We start from the raw sequence: 21,239 nt of genomic DNA on the forward strand, positions 1-21,239 counted from the left end.
AGCTGTGGAACTCACCGCCACAGGATATTAAGGCGGGGAGCTTAGTGGGATTCAAGAAAGGTGCAGGCAGTTAAAGACCTGGCTCTAGCAGCCTAGTCTTGGGCTTCTCACCACGTGGCAAAAAGTTCTGCTGCTGCTTGCTCTGTATCCTCCACACCCTGTATAAAGTACAAATACGAGCCGGCAGAGCCTCATGAAGGCTGCTTGTCCTCCAGGCTCTGCCCTGAGAGAACCTCTCCCCCCCAGCCAGAGCCATCTGGGATGAGCAAGACAAGACATAGCAATGAGCAAAAGACGGTTTCTGTGTTTTCCCCACCCACAGCTGGGGGCTTCCTTTGGGCACCTCTCCCTGCTGTTCCTCCCCACCACCACTCCCCACAGATGCTGCAGGTCCTTGACAGGGGGCTGCCTGGCTGTGGAGCTCGCTGGGAACAAAACGCACGAATTCTGCGGACCGTGAGCCGGGCTCTGGTGTACGTGACACCTGCTTCCGGGGAATCTGGTACTAGCTACTGCTGGGGAGGGCACAATGGGCTTCCAGTTCGATCCACCATGGTCTTTGTTCTGATGCACTCACCATGCCCATGAACTGGTATTGATACGCCAGGGCACGGGAGCCGGTGACAGGATGCCTGGCTAGCCCAGCTGTGCTACCAACTCCTGGCATGACCTCTAGCCAGTCACTTAACCTGCCCCTGCATCAGTTCTCCCACAGAGTTTTGATTACCTCCTCCTGCATCAGAGGCCAGAGAACTCCACCCAGTTAGCATGTTCACTAAGTCGACACTACGTTGCATACCGTGTTTGGCATCGCCTCTCGGACACATTTGGAAAGCTTTCCATTTGGAACACGTGTTTAAGTGGAACGGGTTCTATAATGGGTCATTCAGCGGGAAGGGGAATCCGTAGTGAAAGCACCAATCTGGCATTCCGGTTATGAACCACAATTGTAGCTATAAGAGGAGCTAAAGGAAAACTTATTGACAGCTGAGCCAATCAGTAGGCAGATATTTGCATATGAAATCCAATTGGTTAACAGTGTTCTGGAGCTCAGATTGTTGTCTAAGGAGGTCAACAATTGAAACTTACTGACGCATCACCTGACTATTTTCAGCCACTCGTGAGCCATGATTTTATTCTGGCACGTAACAAAGTGTCCCAAAAGAGCACACGGCTGAGTGGAAAAACCCAACTGTTTGAGATGCCATTAATCCGGTGAGTGGAAACCCCATTGTAGAAAGCACCCAGACTCTCCGGAGGTAGGACTGTGCACCGGACAGTCTGAACAGCGTGAACTATCGACCCACGCGATGCGGAAAACACCAATGAAGGTAAGAAACCTTTCTGCCACTCATTGCCCCATATCTTCGTCCGTCCCTTCCCCACGCCCTTGGCTGTGCATACACATGGCGGGAAAGTGAGTCGGCTGCTGTGCGCTGCCGTCTTGCGTTGCTTGTCCTGCCAACAGCACAGTGGTTGCCTGTATGCACGTTGGTTTTGAGAGCACTGTTCTGGCACAGCCATCCATAGATACTTCCCACCTGTGATCACGCCAGTGCATTTGAGACTCAAGATTTTTCTAACTGGACGGGTCCCAACCCCAAGTTTGCGGGGGAAAATTCCCGACATGTATTGCAATTGAGTTAGAGGGATTGGCCAACCTGGCGTACTGCTCCCAGCTTGTCTGCTGTACTCAGCACAAGCTATAACTGATGGCACTAGTTGAATCGATTTATGCGAAGTAAAGACGTCGGCCCAGGCCCTGCATGCCCCAGTAAAGTGCCTGGGAGAACCATCCAGCCTGTCTAACCATGTATGATGCGCTTCTCCCTGTAGCACCTGGGCACTGTTGTGCAAACAGTTGTGTAGCTGGCACAACCTCCCAGTGGTCCAATCAAGTGCTTGGGTCAAAGGCGTTGGCCCTAGGATGGCTGAGACCCTGGAGTCTCACACCTGCACTAAGCACTGATCTTAGGGTCTAGTCCCGAGGAGCGGAATATGGAGGGGAGGAGCCCATGTGAAAACTAAGCAGTCACCCCAAATTGCTTAGGGCCAAATCCAGCCAATGCTCCTGCACACGGCCTAACGGTTGCAAACCGGCAGTCACGCAATGTCAGGCCTTCGCCAGAAGTTCCCATGGATCTCCCATGGATCTGCCTTGGCAGAGTGAAGGGCAGAGGCTCAGACGCAAAGGTGATGGGGGCTGGGGGCTGACTGGAACGCCCAGTCGAAAACGCACCCACAGCGCCGGCCGGCACCACCCAAAGGGCCGTTAAAAGTCCACTCGGCACCGCAGCGGGGGCCTGGGCCTGAGCAGGTTCCCTGCCTTGGCTCTGCGCGGCTCCCAGACGTGGCCACTAGGTCCCTAGGCTCAGGGCGGCTCCATGCGCTGTCCCCACCTGAGTATCGGCTCTGCTCTGCAGCCGCGACCAATGGGAACTGCAGGCACGAGAGCAGGGCACGGAGCCTCCCTTGTGAGCCCTCCCTAGGGCGGCCGGGACCTTGCACCCATTTCCTGGGAGCCAGCACCTACTCCTGATCCCAGCCCAGAGTCCCCTTCCTCCTGGAGCCCGTGCCCCACCCCGGAGCCGTCTCCTGCACTCTCACACCCAGTCCCACTCCAGAGTCTGCACCCACCCGCTGAACGGCCATGTGAGCGGCAGAGGGGGGAGCAAAGGGTGGGCGTGGCCAGGGAAAAGAGAGGGGCATGGGTGGGTCTGCGGGGGGAGGGGTGTCTTAGAAAGTTGGGAGCCCTTGGCTCCAAGATTGTCTACACCGCAGAGTAAGCCAGGGCTCAAGCCTAGCCCGTCCCCATGCAGTTCGTTTTGTCCGGGGGAGGGTGGGACCCAGGGCTCAAGCCCAATTGCTCTGCTGTGTGGACGCAGCCTCCGGGCGCGTGCTGGGAGCCTGCTCGAAGTATCCCATGAGCTGACTGTCCTCTGGCCCCGTAGCTGGGTGGACACTCCGCACTGCACCACCAGCGGGTGGGGGCCGCGTTTTGGGAAGGTGTGTGGAAGCCTGGGCTGTGGGGAGTGGGACTCGGGCCTGCAGTGGGGCCAGACCCACAGACTGTAGGGCCAGCTGGGACCAGCATGGGCTCCTGCTCCGATCAGCGTGTCCCCAGAACCTCCCCCACTCCTGTCCCAGGCCCGTAACCTCTGGCTGAGTCAGCAAAGTCCACATTAGCGACGCCACCATCTCCCCTTGTTCACACCAGCGCGTGGCCCAGGGCCCACGTTGCAGTCGCCCTGCTGGGATTAGCCGCTGTGGTTCCAGGCAGCCGGGCCTTCGCACATCCATGGCTTAGGCACCTAACCTTGCCAGGGACGACCCCTGAAAACGAGGCGTTTGCTCCTGAGGGCTGAGCCAGACGGCCCCTTGCCCCGAAAGCTGAGCTCTTGCAGCCGGTGCTGAGCGGCCGCACGGCAGCAACTAGCAACGGGGAGCAGCAGCGCAGTCCCTCAGCGCGGCCGGGGGCAGGAGCCATGGGCAAGGACTCGGAGCACCATCTGCTGGCCGCCCGTCGGTTGCCTTGGCTCTCTGCAGCCGGCGCTCCAGCAATGGTCACGTGGCAGATGAGCTGGTTTCCTTTGCATGCCCCCCTCCCCCCCTCCTCTCTGCATTGCTCCTATTGCAGCCAGAGCTCAGCAAGATCACCTGGGAGCGTCGTGGGCAGCGCCCGGCCTTGCCCTTCACCCGCGCTGCCCCCGGCCCATGCACTTCCCTGCCTTCCACGGGCCCTGCCTCCTGCCCATTCAACAGCCCGTGGAGCTGGGCTCTAAGTTAGCTGCCGCCACGGGGTCTGCATGTGTGTGACAGTGTGTCGGGGACTGATGAGCAGCAAGATGAGACTCCGCCAGCCAGTAGAACTGAGAGGGGTTAGTGCTGCTCCAGGACAGCACAGCACAGAGGGGATGTGGTTACCGGAGTCAGGGCCAGGCAGCCTCAGACCCCTTGGGGTAGGGTCCAGCCCCCCCCCAACCTCCAGTACTCAGCTTTTTCTCTCCATGTCTTTCCAGACAAGACTGCCCAGCTCCCAGCCCTGCCCCCAGCCAGGTGGCGTCTCCCCCTCCCTCCCTTTGTCTGTCCCCTGGGAAGAGCCTTGTTCTCTGCTCAGGCTGGGCCTAGGTGTCTGGGCCAATCCACATGTGGGTGAGTCAGTGGAGATCACACATCACAGCGCAGGGGGACCCCGGGTTACAGAGCAGACAGCCCCAATGTGCACCGGGCAGCCGCTGGCCCAGAACTAGCCGGCTGTTCTGAGAGAGGATGGCTGGCCCCAGGCTGAGACAAGAGTGTTGGATTCACTCCCTCCCTCCGTGACCGTTGGGCAAGACCCGCGTGGCTCCGTTCTGGACGTATTACCCCCCTTGGGTCGGGCGCTCTTCGGGCAGCACCTGTCGGGCTGTGCACGTACAACGGCACAATGGGCTCTTTGTAGCGGCTGTTCCCGTAGTGCTGCGAGGGTCCAGGAGGAGACCTTACATGTCGAGGCTGGAGGTTACCTGTGCGGCTGATCCTCTCCAGCTGCTCTGCGCGCCCACCCTGCCGTCCTAGTCTCTCAAGTCACCAGCAGCCTGGGAGGAGCAGCACTGTGCGCCCTGCCAGGGATCCGGGCGAGGCACCTCCCACGTCAGTGCACGGCCCGGGCCCCAAAGAGCACGAAGCAAGCCCAGCTGCGGTGCCAGGGGTTGCGCTCACCACCACCAGTGAAACTAAACCCGTCCCTGCATGGAGCCACGGAAGCCCGTTCGCGCGGGCCCAGACCCCAGCCCTGGGTCTGACCCGGGGCGCGAGCGGTCCCTGCTGGCGCGTGTTGGGAACAGACAGGCCTGCAGAGCGGAGGCAGCATGGAGGCGCTATGGGAGAGGCCTTGCTCTTGTGGGAAGGAGCTGAGTCAGCCGCTGATGGACTGACTCAAAGGGGAGTGCACGGCCGTTATCCCGTGTTCCTTCGGCAAACGACCCCCTTCCTCTGCCTGTGGAGGGAAATTTTCAGCACCACATCAGCCTGAGATGGGACGATGCTGTCGCCATAGAAACCTGGGGGTGTTTCTGGACAGACCTTGGACCCCCCGGCTTTGAGGCTGCAGGGAGGCAGAGCCAGGGCGCTCTACTTGAGTGTCTCACTGGTTGATACAGTGACACACAGAAATCCCACGCAGCACTGGAATGGGAGCGCACACAGTGCGCCATCGGGTATCCTGCATTCCCTCCCAACACACCCACTTCTGCGCTAGCACCTGGGAGCACTAGGAAACAACAGCTCTGCCCCAGACCCCTCGCTCCATGAGCCACCCCCACCCGCTCCACAGAAGACAGACAGACAAAGGCAGGCGGGGTGAGGGATTGGGTGTTTTTAATCTCCAGGACGTCCAGCTGGCCAAGGAGATTTCCAAGGCTGCTTTCCACATACCCAGCAACTCCGGTGGGCCTCGGCGCCACCAGCGAACGTTGGCTACACCACTCCCTACGGTTACTACCAGTATTTCAGCTCCCCCAGCAGCAGCACCAATGGGGAGAAGATGCTTGTGGCCTACAGCTGGTATCAACAGCCATGGAGTCCTGAATAGAGGAGGCGGTGGATAAAATGGTGACATCTGACTGAATGGTGACCTCCACGCCTGGCACCGAGCGACACACACGTACCTGAGGGACCAAAGCTCCTAGTAAGAACCAAGCCCTTGGTGTCAGCCTGGGAGCAGAGGTTTAGTTACACCCCTGGAACCGTCTCTGTGATTCCGTCCGTGGCGTGTTGGCCGCATGGCAAAGCCTTTTACACCGGTAACAGCGATGGTGGTGGCCTGCTTGCCCGCTGGGAGGCCTGGACGCATCTACATGAGGAACTTGGAGAGGTCATCCTTGATTTCGGCTTCGTCCCACGGCCCGTGGATGTTGTCTTTGTGCAGCTGCAGCCGAAGGAGGCAGTAAGGGCACAGGAAGGAAATGGAGACCAGCAGCAGGGAGAAGAGAAGGGCAGCGACGCCAGAAAGGGTCAGCAGCCCGGCCAGCGCGGCCAGGGCGAAGAGCAGGGTCACCCCTACGTAGCAGCAGGGCGTCCGCGCTTTGAGTTTCTTCTGCAGCATGGGCCACAGGGCGAAGATCTGGATGGCGAAGGTGACCGTGGCGAAGGTGTGCAGGGCACGGGGCAGCCGGGAGGCCAGGCACACGGAGGCGAAGATGGCCATGTTGAGGGACAGCGTGCTGGAGACGATAGCGGCGTTGGCCCCGTAGTCGAAGAAGATGAGGTGCCCCAGGAGCATGAAGACCGACATGGCGTAAATGGTGTCCGTGCTGACCGACTCCGTCAGGGTCTTCAGCAGCGGGGAGAAGCCGTAGGTGAAAGCTATGAACACCAGGGTGCTCCTCAGGTCCGCCCAGCGGGTCCGTCCACTCGCCCGCCTGCCTGCCCCCAAGTCTATGACATCAAACAGGACGTAGCCAACGAGGGAAGAGGCCAGCCCCGCCCCGAACAGCCACTGTGGGGGCAGCAGCCCGTCGTCCATGTACCACCAGATGACGACGAAGACGCAGACGCTGCACAGCTGCTGGATCACTCCCCCCGTCTCAAACACCACCGCCCCGTACTGGTAGCGGCGGGCGTGGATGTTCTTCCGCAGCTCCTCCAGGAAGCGGTGGTCCACGTAGTTATCGGGGAAGGGCTGCCTCTCGTACAGCACCTTCTGCCAGCACCGCCCCGGGCTGGCTTCCACCTGCGCACAGACCATGCTGCCGGCCGCGGAGCCGGAACGGGCACAGCTTGTCCTCCAGGAGCGCGAAGCCGCAGGCTGCCGGGGGTCCCCTGCGCCGAGGGGGGCACCAGGGCGCCGCTTCGCTCGGGCACAGCCCCGCCGGCTCCTAGAAAGCAAGCACAGCGCAGCCCCCTCAGCGCGGGCAGAGCGCCGGGGCCGGGCTCGGGGACTCTGCCGCACTGCCCGGGGAGAGGGGGCAGCGGGGCAGGGAGCCGAGCCCCCACCCGGGGAGAGGGGGCAGCGGGGCCCAAGGAGCCGAGCCCCCCCCCCCCGGGGAGAGGGGGCAGCGGGGCCCGAGGAGCCGAGCCCCCCCCCCCCGGGGCGAGGGGGCAGCGGGGCCCGAGGAGCCGAGCCCCCCCCCCCGGGGCGAGGGGGCAGCGGGGCCCGAGGAGCCGAGCCCCCCCCCCCCCGGGGCGAGGGGGCGGCGGGGCCCGAGGAGCCGAGCCCCCCCCCCCCCGGGGGCGAGGGGGCGGCGGGGCCCGAGGAGCCGAGCCCCCCCCCCCCCCCGGGGGCGAGGGGGCGGCGGGGCCCGAGGAGCCGAGCCCCCCCCCCCCCCCCGGGGCGAGGGGGCGGCGGGGCCCGAGGAGCCGAGCCCCCCCCCCCCCGGGGCGAGGGGGCGGCGGGGCCCGAGGAGCCGAGCCCCCCCCCCCCCCGGGGCGAGGGGGCGGCGGGGCCCGAGGAGCCGAGCCCCCCCCCCCCCCCCCGGGGCGAGGGGGCGGCGGGGCCCGAGGAGCCGAGCCCCCCCCCCCCCGGGGCGAGGGGGCGGCGGGGCCCGAGGAGCCGAGCCCCCCCCCCCCGGGGCGGCGGGTCCTGCTGCGCCTGCACCGGGCCGATGGGACCCCGGGGGGGCTCGAGCCCCGCCCCCCCATTTCCTTCTCCGCCCCGTGACCCGCGGGCGAGGCGGGGGCTCTGGCCGGAGCCCGGGGGGGGGGTGCACGGATCGCGGCCGGTTCGGGGGGGGGGGGCAGGCCGGGGGGGGGGGGAGATCTGGGTTCCAGCCCCCCCTCCCCCCGGTACCTGGGCCCGGCCGGGCGGCTGCAGCGTCTCGCGGCCCCCGCGCCGGCGGCTCCGGGCTCCCCCTGGCGGCGGCCGCCGAGCGCTGTTCGGGCCGGGGGCGGGGTCGGGCACGTCAGAGCCGGGGCGGGGCTTGGGGAGTGGGCGGGGCGAGGGCGGGGCCTGGGCCCACGTGCCCCCAGCAGCTGGCAGAGCCCCTGGGCCGCTGGGCAGTTGGTTCCCGCGAGGCCCCCCAGACCCCCCCAGCCCCTTGGAGCCCAGCCCCCCCCAGCCCGGTCCCTTCCATCTCAGCAGCCCTGGGCTGGGGGAGCTGCGTTCCCCGATTCGGCAGGCCTGGGAGAACCGCCGGGCAGCCCAGTGCTGCCTGATGCAAGCCGGGGGCAGAACCTGCCGTACCCCAAGCAGCCTGCTCGCTGGCCAGCCCCCGTGCGCCCGAGCCATTCGTAGGCCCCGCGGGGGGGCTTGCGAGGCGTCAGTGGCCGCGGCTGCGAGTGGCGTACAGACAGCGGGCGCCGGGGCGCAGTGCCGGAGGGGCCGGCGGTTTGGGTCGCCGGCGCCGCAGTGACTGGGGACGAGCCGCTCTCCTTTCTTCCTAGGTGCCTGTTATAACTATCGACCGCATCCCAGACCCTGCCTCCACCTGGCAGCTCACCAAGGAGAGCAGCTTCGCGCATAGCCCAGGCAAGCCCCCGAGAAGGTAGCGTTCTCCGCTGGGTTTGCGGTGTGTGAGCTTGCTCTTAAAGTTAGTCACCACGTTTGCCACGGGAGGGCCTAGGGAGCGATGGGTCCTGCGTGTGCCAGGCAGTGGGGAGGCGGTTGGACGGACAGGGTGTAATCCCAGGGAGAGTCGGGGGGGAAGGGCCTGCTCTTTCCTGTGGCGTCTTAAGGCCGTCTTCTTTGCCACGAGCTGGCAGGGAAACGTGGGCCCGGAGGAGCGCCCGCTGCAATTCTGGCCGCCAAAAGGTCAGGGACCCCGGCTAGGCTACCAAGCCTCACTCTCGTTTCTGTCATTTCCAGAAGGGAGTCGTCCTTGGTGAAGAGCAGAAACCTGTGTGTAAGGGAAAGCTACAACGCCCTGGGATTCACATCCTGCCCCCCGGGAGCGCCCCCAAGCCGAACCAGCTCTCTGGCGACGTCTCCCTGCAGGCAGAGCTGTGCCTCTCGCAGGACCCAGCGGGTAAAAGCGCAATCTCGGCTGTCTCCCTGGGCCGCCGGGGAAAGCAGGCCCTCCAAGCGGGGGCGTGGGTTGGTTGTACAAAGCTCTAGCTCATCCCTAGCGTAAGGGGCAGCCCCACACCGCCAGGAGGGAGTCCCCCCCTGGAGTAACGGACGGACTCAGGCGTGAATGTGGCCTGTAGGGTTCTCCCATTTCTAAAGCCCAGGTGCTTATGACTGTCTCCATGTAGGTCTCTTTCCCTGCTGCCCTTCCCGCACGCTCACCTGCTTTTCACCCCCCGCCCTTGCGAGTGATGGGACAGGCGCCTCCTACACCTGCGGATGGATGAGATCATGGTGGGGCTCACCCTTAATTGGCCCCTGCCTGGCAGGCCAAGCTCAGGCGTGGCTGAGACTTCCCTGAATCACACCGGGGCTGACTCAGCTCTTCCCCCTGCAGGAGTGGGTGTGCCGGGCTGGGAGGCCCTCACCCCTTGCCAGAGTCCCCGACGTTCTGCTGCTTCCGGAGCATGGGCCCTCGCCGGCTGGCAGGACCTTGCTTGCCCGGGAGGCCACGCGGTAGAGGATACCGTGTGGATGAGCGCCCCGGCTCGACACGCCTGGCGGCACTGCAGCCTGCGCGTCACGCCGGGATCCCCCGTCCCGCACCAGACAAAGCCACGCTCGGCTGGGTCTCCATACCTGGCTGGGGACCAACCCACCCAACAGGGACAGTCCGCTTTGAAACCGGACCGGCGGCTTGCCCTGCTGTGTGCTCCACGCACCGTGGGTCTTTCCGATGAGCCCTGCTGCTGCGCTCTTTGAAATACCCCATTGCCCTCGGCCATCGGCCCCTTCCCCCACATGGCTGGGCTATGCCAGTTGTCCCCACCCCAGAAGTGGCTGCATTTCAGAGGTCTTGCGTGCACACCGGCTTTACAGTCTGACTGGTTTGGTCTCTCTCGCTCCTGCTGCTGTCCTGGCCAGGTTGTTGCTTTTCGGATTAGACTCAGATTGCCCGTCCTGGGGCAGGGATCGCCGCCGTTGTGTTTGGTGTTTGCACCGCATCTCGCACGGTGGGGAGGGAGGGGGCTAGTCCGTGTTTGGGAGCACGCATAGTGGCAGTCCTGGAGGAGGCAGGACAGAGGAAGCTGCCCCAGCGTAGAGCCTGCTGTGATTGCAGCAGGGGTGACGGACGAGGACAGCGCTGCACCGACTTACTAGGGCGTTCTCTGACGAGCAGCCCTGAGCAGGGAGCATCTGTCCTGGGTGGGGGTCTGGCTGTACCTCCCCCCCTCCCCCGGCACGTCAGCCAGCCTCTGTCTGGGTGAGGCCAGGCACGGCCCTGCCTCCCGCTGCTACCAGGCTGCTCCGGGCTCGGGCTGAGCTGGGATCAGGGTCGTTCTCTTGGCCAGTCCCAGGCTGCCCAGCTGCAAAAGGAGAAGGCAGGTGCCCAGCCCGAGATCTCCTGCTCTGACTGCCCCCAGCCCCTCACGGCGAGATGGGGGATGCTTGTGGGCTCGGCTCCGGGAGGGTCATGGGCGTGGGCTGCAGGAGGCAGGCTGGATGACCACAGTGGTCCCTTCTGGCCTGACAAATGGATGGGGCGCCCATTCCCCGGACGGCATTCCTGGGTCTGGAGTCCCTGCGTCATACATTCATCTGGCCACTAGGTCGCAGCCACTCGCCAGTTCTCAGACACTGGCATCCCAGCCGGCCCCAGAGCTGGGGGACAGACGGACCGGTTTGTAGTGGAGCCAGGACAGCTGTAGGGACCACGAGCGGGAAGCACAGGCCTCCGCGCTGCCCTGGGCCAGGTAACCCCTCCCCGGGGGCTGCTCCAGGCAAGCGCCTTGAAATGGCCCAAGGTCTGAAGAGCTCTCCAGCGTGCCAGACGAGGTAAAGGACAGTTGCCGAGAGGCACCCGGCCAGGGAAAGAGAAGGAAAAGCGTCCGGCCTGCGGGAAACAAGCGCGAAGCCCCGGCGAGGCGCCGGAGATGGAGACGTGGGGGCGACTGCGATCCCTCACAACAAAAAGGGCACCTGCCCCCGGACTGACGGGCTGAAAGCAGCAGAAAACAGCGACCCGCAAGCGGGAGAGCCGCAGAAGAAAGCAAGGAGGAAGCCAGAGGAGGTGGCGGCAGGAGGGTGTGAGCCGAGCGCTTTAGAAACGTAAAACCCGCACAAAGCAAGAGAATCCAAACCGGTTCCAGTGATTCTGGGAAGGGGTCCGGGGCCCGTTCTCAGCTCCTCCATGCCTGCCCTGAGCCCAGGGATGGGGGAGGGGAGCAAAGGCGGCTCTGAGCCAGCTGGGCTCTCCTTTCTCCTGGACCCAGCCCAGTGGGGTCCGCAGGCCTCCTGGCAGCCGTAACAGCAGAGAGCCCCGTGGATGCGTTGAGGCGCCTTCCCTCCTACCGGTGCCTGCTTCCGCGTGGGGACAGAGCCCGTGTCCAGTGCTGCTCCAGCAGCGACCCTGCGAGACGAGAGCGCAAAGGCAGCTGCCGAGGAAGGAGCGAGGCCAAAGGCCAAGGAGAGCCGGCGGGCTGGCCCAGCGACCCCCGCAGGAAACACGTCCCCCGCCAAACACCGCACGTTTGCCTGCCGGCAGCTCACAGCTGCCTCCGTCTCTTGGTACAGAGGCCTGAAATGTTCAGAGGCAGGCAGACGCCAATGCCCATTGCCTGCGGTGCTTGGCAGGTACAAAGCGTTTGCCTACAGGGCTGCTGATTTTCGGGCCTGTACACGGGCCTGGTTTTAGGCCTGGGGGGTCTAACGTTTCCTGCAGAGACCCAGCCAGCCCCCGGGACATCTGTGCCTACCCACGCTCCTGTGGAAGGTTTTAGAGCGCCTCACTCTAGGGGTTTCTCGGCAGATCTGAACATCAGGACACTGGTGTTCGGTAGGCACCTAACTCGGGGCTCCTGTGTTTGAAAGTGTTGGTCCTAGTATGTAAATTGGGGCAGGAAGAGAGGAGAAGGCACTGTGGTGATGACAGAGCATTAAAGACGAACCGCTCACCGGGAAGAAAATGCCCCTGGTTTGGGGACGTGGTTGTGGTATGTGAGGGAAGAGCCGACCCAAGAATTTGCTCAGAACAAGTCGGTTCTTTCCCCTGCTTGTTTTCTGTCGCTTGGCGATGTCAGTCTTTGCTGTCCCTGTTCGCTGGGTTGCTGGCGGCCCCGGAGTGCTGGCCGAGGGGCCAAGGTGTCGGATCTTTCACAAGAGACGGTTCCTTGCGACATTTGGTCGGGCGTTTGGAGGAAGCGGCTGAAGGAGAGAAACCAGACCTCAAACGGATCGGCCTGAAACTGGGGCAGAGCGGGGCTGTTCAAGTATCTGGCTGTCAGTTTCTGACTCCCTTCCTCTCCTCGTTACAGGCCATCCCTGTTGCAGGCAAGTTCCTGGCACTTGCTTATCTGCCTCGCTGATTTTCTTGCCCAACATGTAGCTCAGTGGCTAAGTCACGAGATGACAATTAACCTACAGGGCAGACACTGGCAAGCCGCCAGCCCTTTATTTACCTGCACATCCGCAGGTACGGCCGCTTGCAGCGCCCATTGGCTGTGGAGCTCCGTTCCCAGCCAATGGGAGCTGTGAAAAGCTGCATCCTGCTCCGTGCCACTTCCTGCAGCTCCCATTGGCCGGGAACAGCAATCCGCAGCCAATAGGAGCTGCGAGCAGCCATCCCTGTGGACACACAGGTAAATAAGGCACTAGCTGCCCACTGGGGCTAAGGCCTTTTATCGCCTCCCCTGCTTAAGTACGTGACCCAGCGCCTGCGGTTCAACAGCTACAGCTGGGTGGGGAGGGAGCTGCAGCCACAGGCCAGCTGTTAAAATTGGGGTCTCGCTCAGCCCCCTGCCTGCAGCTCGCCGGTGGGTGCTCTGCGGAGGCGGCCTCTCCGGGGCTCCGTCCCCCTTTGGGCTGCAAGGTGCAGATTCCAGGTGGAGGCGCTAGACCTGCGTCGGCTTGGCTCCGGCGAGCGCACTGGTACCGACTCACCATCCCCAGGGGGAAGTCGGGGTCGCGAACCGGCCTAGAACAGCCTTTCAGAGCCACGCTCGGCGCCATGGGGTCTGGGCTCAGCGTCGTGGCGTCTGCCGTCGGAGACGGGCGTGTTGGTGCGCCCGGGACGGGCGGCGCTTTCGCCATTCGGCCCATGGGGCAGGAAGCGGGCTTGGGAACATGGAGGTTTAGAAGGTGATTGGTTAGGGCCTGGCACTGGAAGCCACGTAGCTAACCCAGCTGGGCACTCTGGCCTCGGTCCAGCCCAGCGCTTCGGGGAGTGACAAGTCCTCTGGAGGCTGCTTTCCCGCAGAACATGCAGCACGTGCTTTGCAGGATCGGGCCCTGCCCTTAGATCAGAGACGGCAGGAGAAGGTTCAAGTTGGGCTTGAACATAAGAACGGCCACATTGGGTCAGACCAATGGTCTGTCTAGCACAGAATCCTATCCTCCAACAGTGGCCAATGCCCGGGGCTCCAGGGGGATGAACGGAACAGGGAATCATCAAGGTATCCCTCCCCTATCACCCATTCCCAGTCTCTGTTCTGGCAAACGGAGGCTAGAGACACCATCCCTGCCCAGCCTGGCTGATAGTCATCGATGGACCTAATCTCCATGAATTTAACTAGCTCTTTTTTGAACCCTGTTAAAGTCCTGGTCTTCACAATATCCTCTGGCAAGGAGTTCCACAGGTTAACTCTGTGAAGAAAATCTTCCTTTTGTTTGTTTTAAACCTGCGACCTATACATTTCATTAGTTCTTGTGTAATGGGAGCAAGTAAACAACTTTATTTCCTTTCATCACACTGGTCATGATTATATAGACCTCTATCATATTCCCCCTACCCCTTAGTCTCCTCTTTTCTAAGTCCCAGCTTGATTAATTCTCCTCATTCTGCTGCTTGGCTGTGTGTGTGAAATCAAGCTGGCCCCAGAACCTCCGTGCCTTGGTTTCCCCGGCTCTGCAAACAATCCTGGCCTTTAGAAGGGTTTGAGGTCTTTGCACCCAGTGCAAAGTCATGGGGTTTACATTAGGGGCCGGAAACCGAAATCTGACGGGCCGATGCTCGTGACACTCTGCTCTTTGTCCCATTCGCCACACACTCTCTTCCCGAGTGCGACACATGGATCCCAAGCAAACCGAGGCGCTGGATTGCTCCTCCTGCATAGTGCGCTGCTTGTTAGAGGGCCTGTTTACCTTGGAGTATCCGAGAGGCCTGGGACGGGGCAGGGGGTGAGCAGCTGCCATGAATACTGTTCTGTTTGTGCTGCAAGAAAGGAGCATTCATGCCTGTCATGCTGTAGAAACTGCTGCAGTACCAGGTAAAATAGCTGCATGTTCCCCCTTCCCTCGCTCTCGCACAGTGCATTTCTCCAAGGCCCGGTCTCAGGGCAGGCAGCTTTCATCACGGACACCTTCTAGGGCAGCCAAAGACTGAAGCAAACCTGCCGCTCGCTCTTCCCCTGTCCGGGCACTTACGGAAAGCCAGGTAAAAGCATCTGTTTGTTGCAGGGCTGCCTTCTCACCACGGCGGCCGCTTTTCCAGCACGTCAGACACCTTGCCACCCAGTTTCATCAAAAACATGTCCACGGAGCAGCCATTTTTCCATCCTCCAGGTGCCCATGTGAAAATAAAAGCAGGTGCACAGGGCAGCTTTGGCGTACTTATAAACTTGACTATACAGGTTGAACCTCTCTAGTCCGGCTCTCTCTGGTCCGGCAACGTCCGTGGGCTGGTGTGATTTGAGTTAGCCACGTGTCCACTTACCGTGGGTGTGGCCAAGTTTCCCACGGTCCCATAACGTTTATTTACAGCCACCAGACCTGGCTCTCGGTGTTCTGGGCTGGTCTTTAGCTCTAATTCACCCCACAAAGAGCCCAGGAAGCAGGGGACGTGTTGGCGATGCAGCTAGGCAATATTGACCGCCTGTAGTTTGGCAAATTCTCTGGTCAGGTCCCGAGGGTGCCGGACTAGAGAGCGTCGACCAGTATTTGCCTCCAGAGCCGATGGTAGCCTTAGTTAGAACGTGTGTGCAGCATTTCTCAACCTGGAGCACTGGTCCATCTCCCTAGCCTGTATTTACACATTGTGGGGTTTTCAAAGATAGTCTCCCAACCTGCTTGTATATCCCGCCCGCCTGCCACGTCTTCCATCAGGCCCTGATCCTCAGGGGGATGTTGTCTCCAACTTCCGCTAAAGTTCCCGGGAGTTAAAAACCTTAAATACCCCCAAGGGTCTGTGTCTAGGCCCCGAGGGGCAGGGACTGCCCTGTCCTGGGGGTCCGAGCAATGCCTAGAGCAATGGGAGGCCACTCAGAGCTAGTCGCCAAAGCGTTGTATGAACCCGAAGTGCTAGGGCAGGGACTCCCCCAAAACGGCCTTTGACAAGTGGGCTCCTAAACCGGCACAATCTCTTTGGCCCGATGGGAAGCCAGCCGCGTTCGGGAGCTCTCCCCTGCGAAGGCGCAGCCAGCTGCCTTAAAAACAGCCACTAACGTGGCGCTCGTCCAGCGAGCAAGGACCTAACTTGCCTGTGCAAACCGTGCACCGCGCGTGCAACGCAGCAAATTGTAGGGCGGCCACCTCACGTAGGCCTGGGCATTTTACCCCCCAGCTCTCCGGCCGCTGGAGTTACCAGTGACGGGAGAGGCTCGGCTTGGCTTCTCGCCCGCGTGCTGCAGAGAACGGCTTGGCAGTGGGACCCAGTGCTCCTGGGAGACTCAGGAACCAGACGGCAAAGACAAGACCCCACATTCCTTTAGTCAGTGTGGAGCGCATGGCTTTTCAGGGGGCGATTTGAGGGGGGATGGCTCAGGTTTGGGGGGTTACATTTGGGATCAGCTATTCTGCCGTTTCCTGGCTCGGGTCTCTCCTGGGACCGCATTTGGGGCACCACCTGATTCTGAATCCGAGTCCCCTAGGGTTAGAGCAGAGCCCTGGGTACGTCGATGCGATTCCCTCACTTCCGGGGACGACTGGCCGATGGGCAGGTGGCTATGTTTGGTCTGAGCAGGGGAGGTCCCTCGAACAGGGACATTCAATGGCAAGCAGAGTCCATACTCCCAGAAAACGGGTACCCAGTAAGAGCGATCGCAGGGTTCTGGAGCTGCGCTGGTCCCAGAATATTTGAGATGGGGGGGCATCTCCTATGGGACCAGCTTCTGCCAGCGAGAGAGACGAGCGTCCAAGCCTACCCAGAGTTCTTCAGGCTAGCGGAGAGACAGTCCGTCTGTAATGCAGCGCCCCAGCTCTTCTCTCCCTTGTGACGGCCGGCTTAGGGGTGCCCTAGAGTCATAGAACCACAGAGCTGGAAGAGACCTCAGGAGGTATCAAGTCCAGCCCCCTGCCCAAGGCAGGACCAACCCCAACTCATCAACCCGGCCAGGGCTGTGTCAAGCCGAGACTTACACACCTCTAGGGATGCCCTGAACCATAGAGGAGGGCTAGTGAGTTTTCCCCCTACACAAAGAACACCTCCGATCTGTTAGGTGCGTGTCGGCCCCACCCTTCTGGGGCAGGCTGCGTGGGGAGCCCAGCCGGCTCCCACCGAAATCAGGAGTTTTGCAGGGACTTGAATGGCAGCAGCATCATGAAACCCCAGGGGCAGGGCCGCTCCTGGGCCCTGTCCTGGAAAGCGCCGGGCACGTTTGCTTCCCTGTAAATATGTCAATAACAGTGACCCAAGCCAGATCCCCCGGTCTGAGCCCCCGGACTCCGGTGAGAGCCGGAGCTGAACGATGCCGCGAGCACCGTGCTCGAAACGAGCGATAAGCATGACACTTAGTGACACTGCGCGACCATCGATTCCTCCTCCGCCTGCCGGCCCAGACCTCAGGCCAGGTCTCTGGGCCCAGTGCTCTTCTGGCGCGTCAAGCCAGCCGGTCTGTGCTGAAGTCACTGGCGTTGGCGCGGGGCCGCACACGACCTGGAGGCTCTGCGCCGCGGGAAGCAGGAGAGAGCTCTGCCTTCGGGGGTGTCTGCACGGCTGCCTTGTCTGGGAGCCAGATCTGGCTTTGATCTCCTACAAGAAGCCGGGGCAGCCAGGGGGGCTCGCGCGGCCCAGATTGCGTGTTCCCGGAGCTAGGAAGATCAAAGCTAGCGCAGGAATGTCGGCCTGCAGGTGCTGCCGTCCCCACGGGTAGATCTGTGTTCCTGGGGGGAGGGAACCTAGAGCAGACACGGTGCGCCTGGCTAGCACGCCAGGCCGGGTGGAGGAGACTGCCCCCCACGCCTGAGCCCCAGGCATGTCCCCTGCAGTTCTCTGCCCCGCTGCCGGAGCCCTTCGCCGCGCCCACACTCAGAGCTCCCCGCCCGCGGCCCTGTGGGGGACCTGACTCCTTTCCCTTCTTGCTTCTCAGGCTGATGTCACTCAACCCCGTGAGAGCCAAAGCCCCGGATCCGGCCTTCTGCGGCCTCGTCGTAGCAGGTTTGGCTTTTCCTCGGGGGCTCTTGCTGCGCTGGGCCTGGGCCTCCGCGCCCAAAACGTTCCCCCGACTCTGCCGTTAGCAGCCCAATCGGCAGGGCGGCGGAAGTCCCTGGCGTGGCCCTGAGAAGGGGAGGCCTGTCCCGTCGTGCTCTGTCACCCACGGGAGACGGGGCCGGAGCAGGCAGGACTGTGGGTCCGTCCGCCGGCTGGGTGGGGCGGCCTAGTGCGAGCCGGCGCTCGGAGGCGGCCTTAGGCTGCAGGGTGTGGGGGGGGGGGGGCTCAGGCGCCCCTCGTTTCACTGGACGCCGCAGGAGCGGAGGCCCAGGGCTGGGAATGGGGGCGGGAGGAGCGCCGCAGGCACTGCCTGGGCTGGGGTGGGTCGGGCACGGCGCACGCCTGGCTCGGCCATTGCTCACGGGCCTCCCCCCGGCCCGGACCCCGCGCCGGCTAACGCTGTTCCTCCCTCCAGAGAGGCTCTGGTCCAGGCCAGCCCTCCCCGACGAGCCCATCTCCCCCCACCTGTCGTACCACCTGGGCACGCTCCACTACACCTCGCTCTGCTCCCTGGGGGACGAGGAGCCGCCGGAGCGCAGCGGGAGGGAGCAGCGTCCGCACGGCGATGTGATTGGCTAGGCCGGGGACGGCGGCGGAGGCAACCGGGCCCCCTCGCTGGACCGCACGGTCCCATCGCCTCCTCCCTGCGTCTGGCCCGTGGCGGAGTCGCCGTCCAGCCCCCTCCCGCCCCCGCCCCATGCCGGCTGGACCCCAAATACAGCTCTTTGGCTGACGGCGAGGGCTCTCCCTTCGCCCGCCTGACGATGTGCGCCGGCCCCCAGCTCCCCGAGGACTCCCGACCTGGCCCCAAGGCCCTGAGCCCGCCGGGAGCAATGGGGTAGGCTCCTTCACATACCCCCGCTCGGACTGGAGCCCAGCCCCCCGCCGCTGCGGTAATGCCTGTGGATGGCCCCCCCCAGCAATGCAAGGGCGGGCGCTTCTCCCCCAGAGAAGGGCGGCACGTAGCCCTGGGAGGGGCAGGCCTGGGATTCCGCCCCCTCCCCCCCAATGCCCACAGGTGTGGGGAGACCCGGCTTTGCCGCTGGCCAGCAGGCCTCTCGCCGTGCCTCAGTTTCCCCTGCTGTCACATGGCACCGGCGACTTGGCTCCTTTCAGGAAGCACTCGGAGCCCCGCAGAGGGGAGGGGTGTCGTAAGCGGGAGGTGGCCGCAGGGAGACGAGCAGGCGGGACGGGCCTGACGCCCGCGCCGATCGCTCCCTCCCCTCGGGTCTCGGGCGTGCTGCTCCCAGCCCTTTCCTCAGGCTGCGCGAGCCCCAGCCCGCTGGGGATGGGCTGGGAGGGGGCAGGTGGGAAGCGTTAGGTTGACGGGTATAAATGAACCTTCCCGAGGAGTATGCGTCCGCGGCAGTGAGAGCTAGCGACTCGAGCCCGGCAAGGGACTCAGAAGCCCCCCGGTTCTGGTCCTGGCTCTGCTGCGGGGTGACCTGGGATAAGTTGCACCATGGTTCCGTGCCTCAGTTTCCCCATCTGTACCACGTGCCCTCTGAGGACGGCATGCCACGGTGGTGGCTGCTGTGAACCTCTGAACGTTTGCAGAGGCGAGGAGCTGGACTTGTCCGAGCGGCGAGGGATCCAGGCGTCTGAGCGGGGCTGCTTGACGAGCGACGTGCTGGGCACTGTCTGCGTAGCTAACCCAACCGGCCGATTTCAGTCACTTGCCCTGTTCCCAAGGGCACTGGCTGGTCTCGTGGCTGGGCTGGGCTGTAACCGACATCGGTTGTCGGAAGGAACCGGGTTAAGAAATAACCACGCTCGGCCGTTGCTCTTACCTCGCGTTGGGTTGTGGTGGGGCCCACCGGTGCCTGGGCAAGATACAGATCTGCAGCAAAAGCGTTTGCAGACACGGCTTGCACGTCATCCGGCTTTCCTCACCCCGACCTGTAGCCACATCCACACGGAGCTCTGGAGAGACAGGCCGGGTGCTAACGGCTGCGGCGCTTAATGAATTGGCTCTTTATTGGCTCAACTGATTACGCCCTGGACTGATGGCATGAGCCCGCAGTGTGCCACAGCTTGCAAGTGAGTGAGGCCGCTGACAGACCCCCCCAAAGTTGCGTGTTTGCAGCACTGAATAGTTTTGCCTTCTCTCAGTGAACCCAGCCAGTCGCGTGCTGCTGGGCTGCGTGCATGGGACTTCCGTACGGCCTAGCTGCACTGGTACAGAAATCCAGGGATGCCACACAGGGCCATGGTCCAGCGGAGCGGGGAGAGGGTGCTTAAAGTGCTCCCTCCAGACCGAGTTTCCTTCTGATGAGGTCCTGATGCTGCCTTCACTCCTGCCCCTGGGCTTCCGCTTTCCAGGGCCCATCCAAATCCGCGCCTCTGAATTACTTCCAGGAACCGAGCGCCTGAGACGTGGAAAGGCAAACAAGGCCGGGAGAGCCAGTTTCGCGACTCGGGCTGTGTCTAGACTGGCATGATTTTCCGGAAATGCTTTTAATTGAAAAGTTTTTCCGTTAAAAGGATTTTCAGAAAAGCGTCTGTGCCAATCTAGACGCACTTTTCCTCAAAAAAGCCCCGATCGCGAAAATGGCAATCGGGGCTTTTTTGTGGATAACAAATCTGAGCTGTCTACACTGGCCCTTTTGCGCAAAAGGACTTTTGCCCGAACGGGAGCAGCACAGTATTTCCGCAAGAAGCACTGATTTCTTACATGAGATCGTCAGTGCTTTTGCGGAAATTCAAGCGGCCAGTGTAGACAGCTGGCAAGTTTCTCCGGAAAAGTGGCTGATTTTCCGGAAAAACTGGCCAGTCTAGACACAGCCAGGGTGTGCAGAGGAGGGAACAGAGCGGGCCCGTTCCGTCCTGCTGCTCTGTAGCAGCCCACGTGCCGGCTAGAGGCAGGTGCATTGCCACGACCAATGGGAACAGGCCATTCTCATCCTGCCCACAAAAGAACAGCATGAAACAGGCCCTGGGGACAGCTGTAGTCCTGGCCAGACAGTCGGAGGGCCTGCCTACACCCTCCCCGCATTATTATGTGGCTATAATTAGCCACCTGGCCGTGGCCTGTCTGCCCCACGTAGCTACACCGGGATAGCGGCGGGGTCAGCGTTAGAGCGACTCTGGGAAACATCCCGCTTTGCAAAGTGCAGCAAACTGCTCTTCTGCGGCTGTTTCACACCGCTGTGCGGGGGAAGGGTGGGCATCGTTCCCACCCCCCTTTCAGGCGCTCGAACAGTTGCCCCTGGCGTTAGTGACCCTGCCTCGCTCCGTTGGGCCCTCGCCCGTGTCGCGTGACTAGGGCCAGGTCCCCGCAGCAGGCTTGCTGCGTCGTCGCATCCCAGCTTTCTCGAGCCACGTGTGGGCGTGGGGTTCGAACCAGGACCAGGGGACCCAGCTCTGTGCGTCTCCAGCAGCCGCCTGTCGCTCTTTGCTCAGCCTCACGCCCCCTGCAGATGCACTGGGGGAGCCAGGCCAAGTGAATTGAAATGAAGGTGCTGTGCAAATGCAAAGTGGCCTAATTCACACTTGCTGCTCCATAGCGATTTCTACCCAGGCAGCTTAAGGCCGTGTTGGTAATTAACTCTCGGAGTAAACAGCAGCCTGCTTCCCCCTTGGAGAGTAGCCGAGAATTAGAGGTAACGGCCGGCCGCCTGCTCGCTCCTCGCACAGCCCCGAGCCTGCCACTAGGGGATCCTGGGAGGATGCCGGCACGAGGATCCTACATCCCCAAGGAGCCAGGTGACTCTCGGGCTCCTCCTGCTCAGGAGCCGGCCTGCAGAGCAAAGCCCAGAGCAGGAAGTTGCATGGGATGGTGAAACGGTTCGGCTCCGGTCCGCGTGGGGAGGCCGGCTGTTCCCTTTGCAGCGG

The 21,239-nt window shown here is 62.6% G+C and overlaps 2 protein-coding genes across 2 annotated transcripts in view; one reads left to right on the plus strand and one right to left on the minus strand.

Moving 5' to 3' along the window:
* The window catches only part of DNM3 (dynamin 3), a 209,387-nt gene extending 191,249 nt beyond the window's left edge, over positions 1-18,138 (plus strand). The window contains exons 21-24 of the mRNA XM_075937057.1: positions 8,786-8,942; positions 14,290-14,414; positions 17,284-17,351; positions 17,821-18,138. Coding sequence (XP_075793172.1) covers positions 8,786-8,942; positions 14,290-14,414; positions 17,284-17,351; positions 17,821-17,984 — 514 coding nt within the window. The 3' untranslated portion in view covers positions 17,985-18,138. The remainder of the gene's footprint in view (positions 1-8,785; positions 8,943-14,289; positions 14,415-17,283; positions 17,352-17,820) is intronic.
* Positions 5,342-7,884, minus strand: PIGC (phosphatidylinositol glycan anchor biosynthesis class C). Its single transcript, XM_075937058.1, has 2 exons — positions 7,769-7,884; positions 5,342-6,857 (listed from the first exon to the last, which is right to left on the minus strand). The coding sequence occupies exon 2, from the start codon at positions 6,725-6,727 to the stop codon at positions 5,834-5,836; it is 894 nt and encodes a 297-aa protein (XP_075793173.1). The 5' UTR covers positions 6,728-6,857; positions 7,769-7,884; the 3' UTR covers positions 5,342-5,833.
* Positions 18,139-21,239: the final 3,101 nt, after the last annotated feature.

The sequence above is a fragment of the Pelodiscus sinensis genome, chromosome 9 (genome assembly GCF_049634645.1).
Source record: "Pelodiscus sinensis isolate JC-2024 chromosome 9, ASM4963464v1, whole genome shotgun sequence".
Classification (NCBI taxonomy): domain Eukaryota; kingdom Metazoa; phylum Chordata; order Testudines; family Trionychidae; genus Pelodiscus; species Pelodiscus sinensis.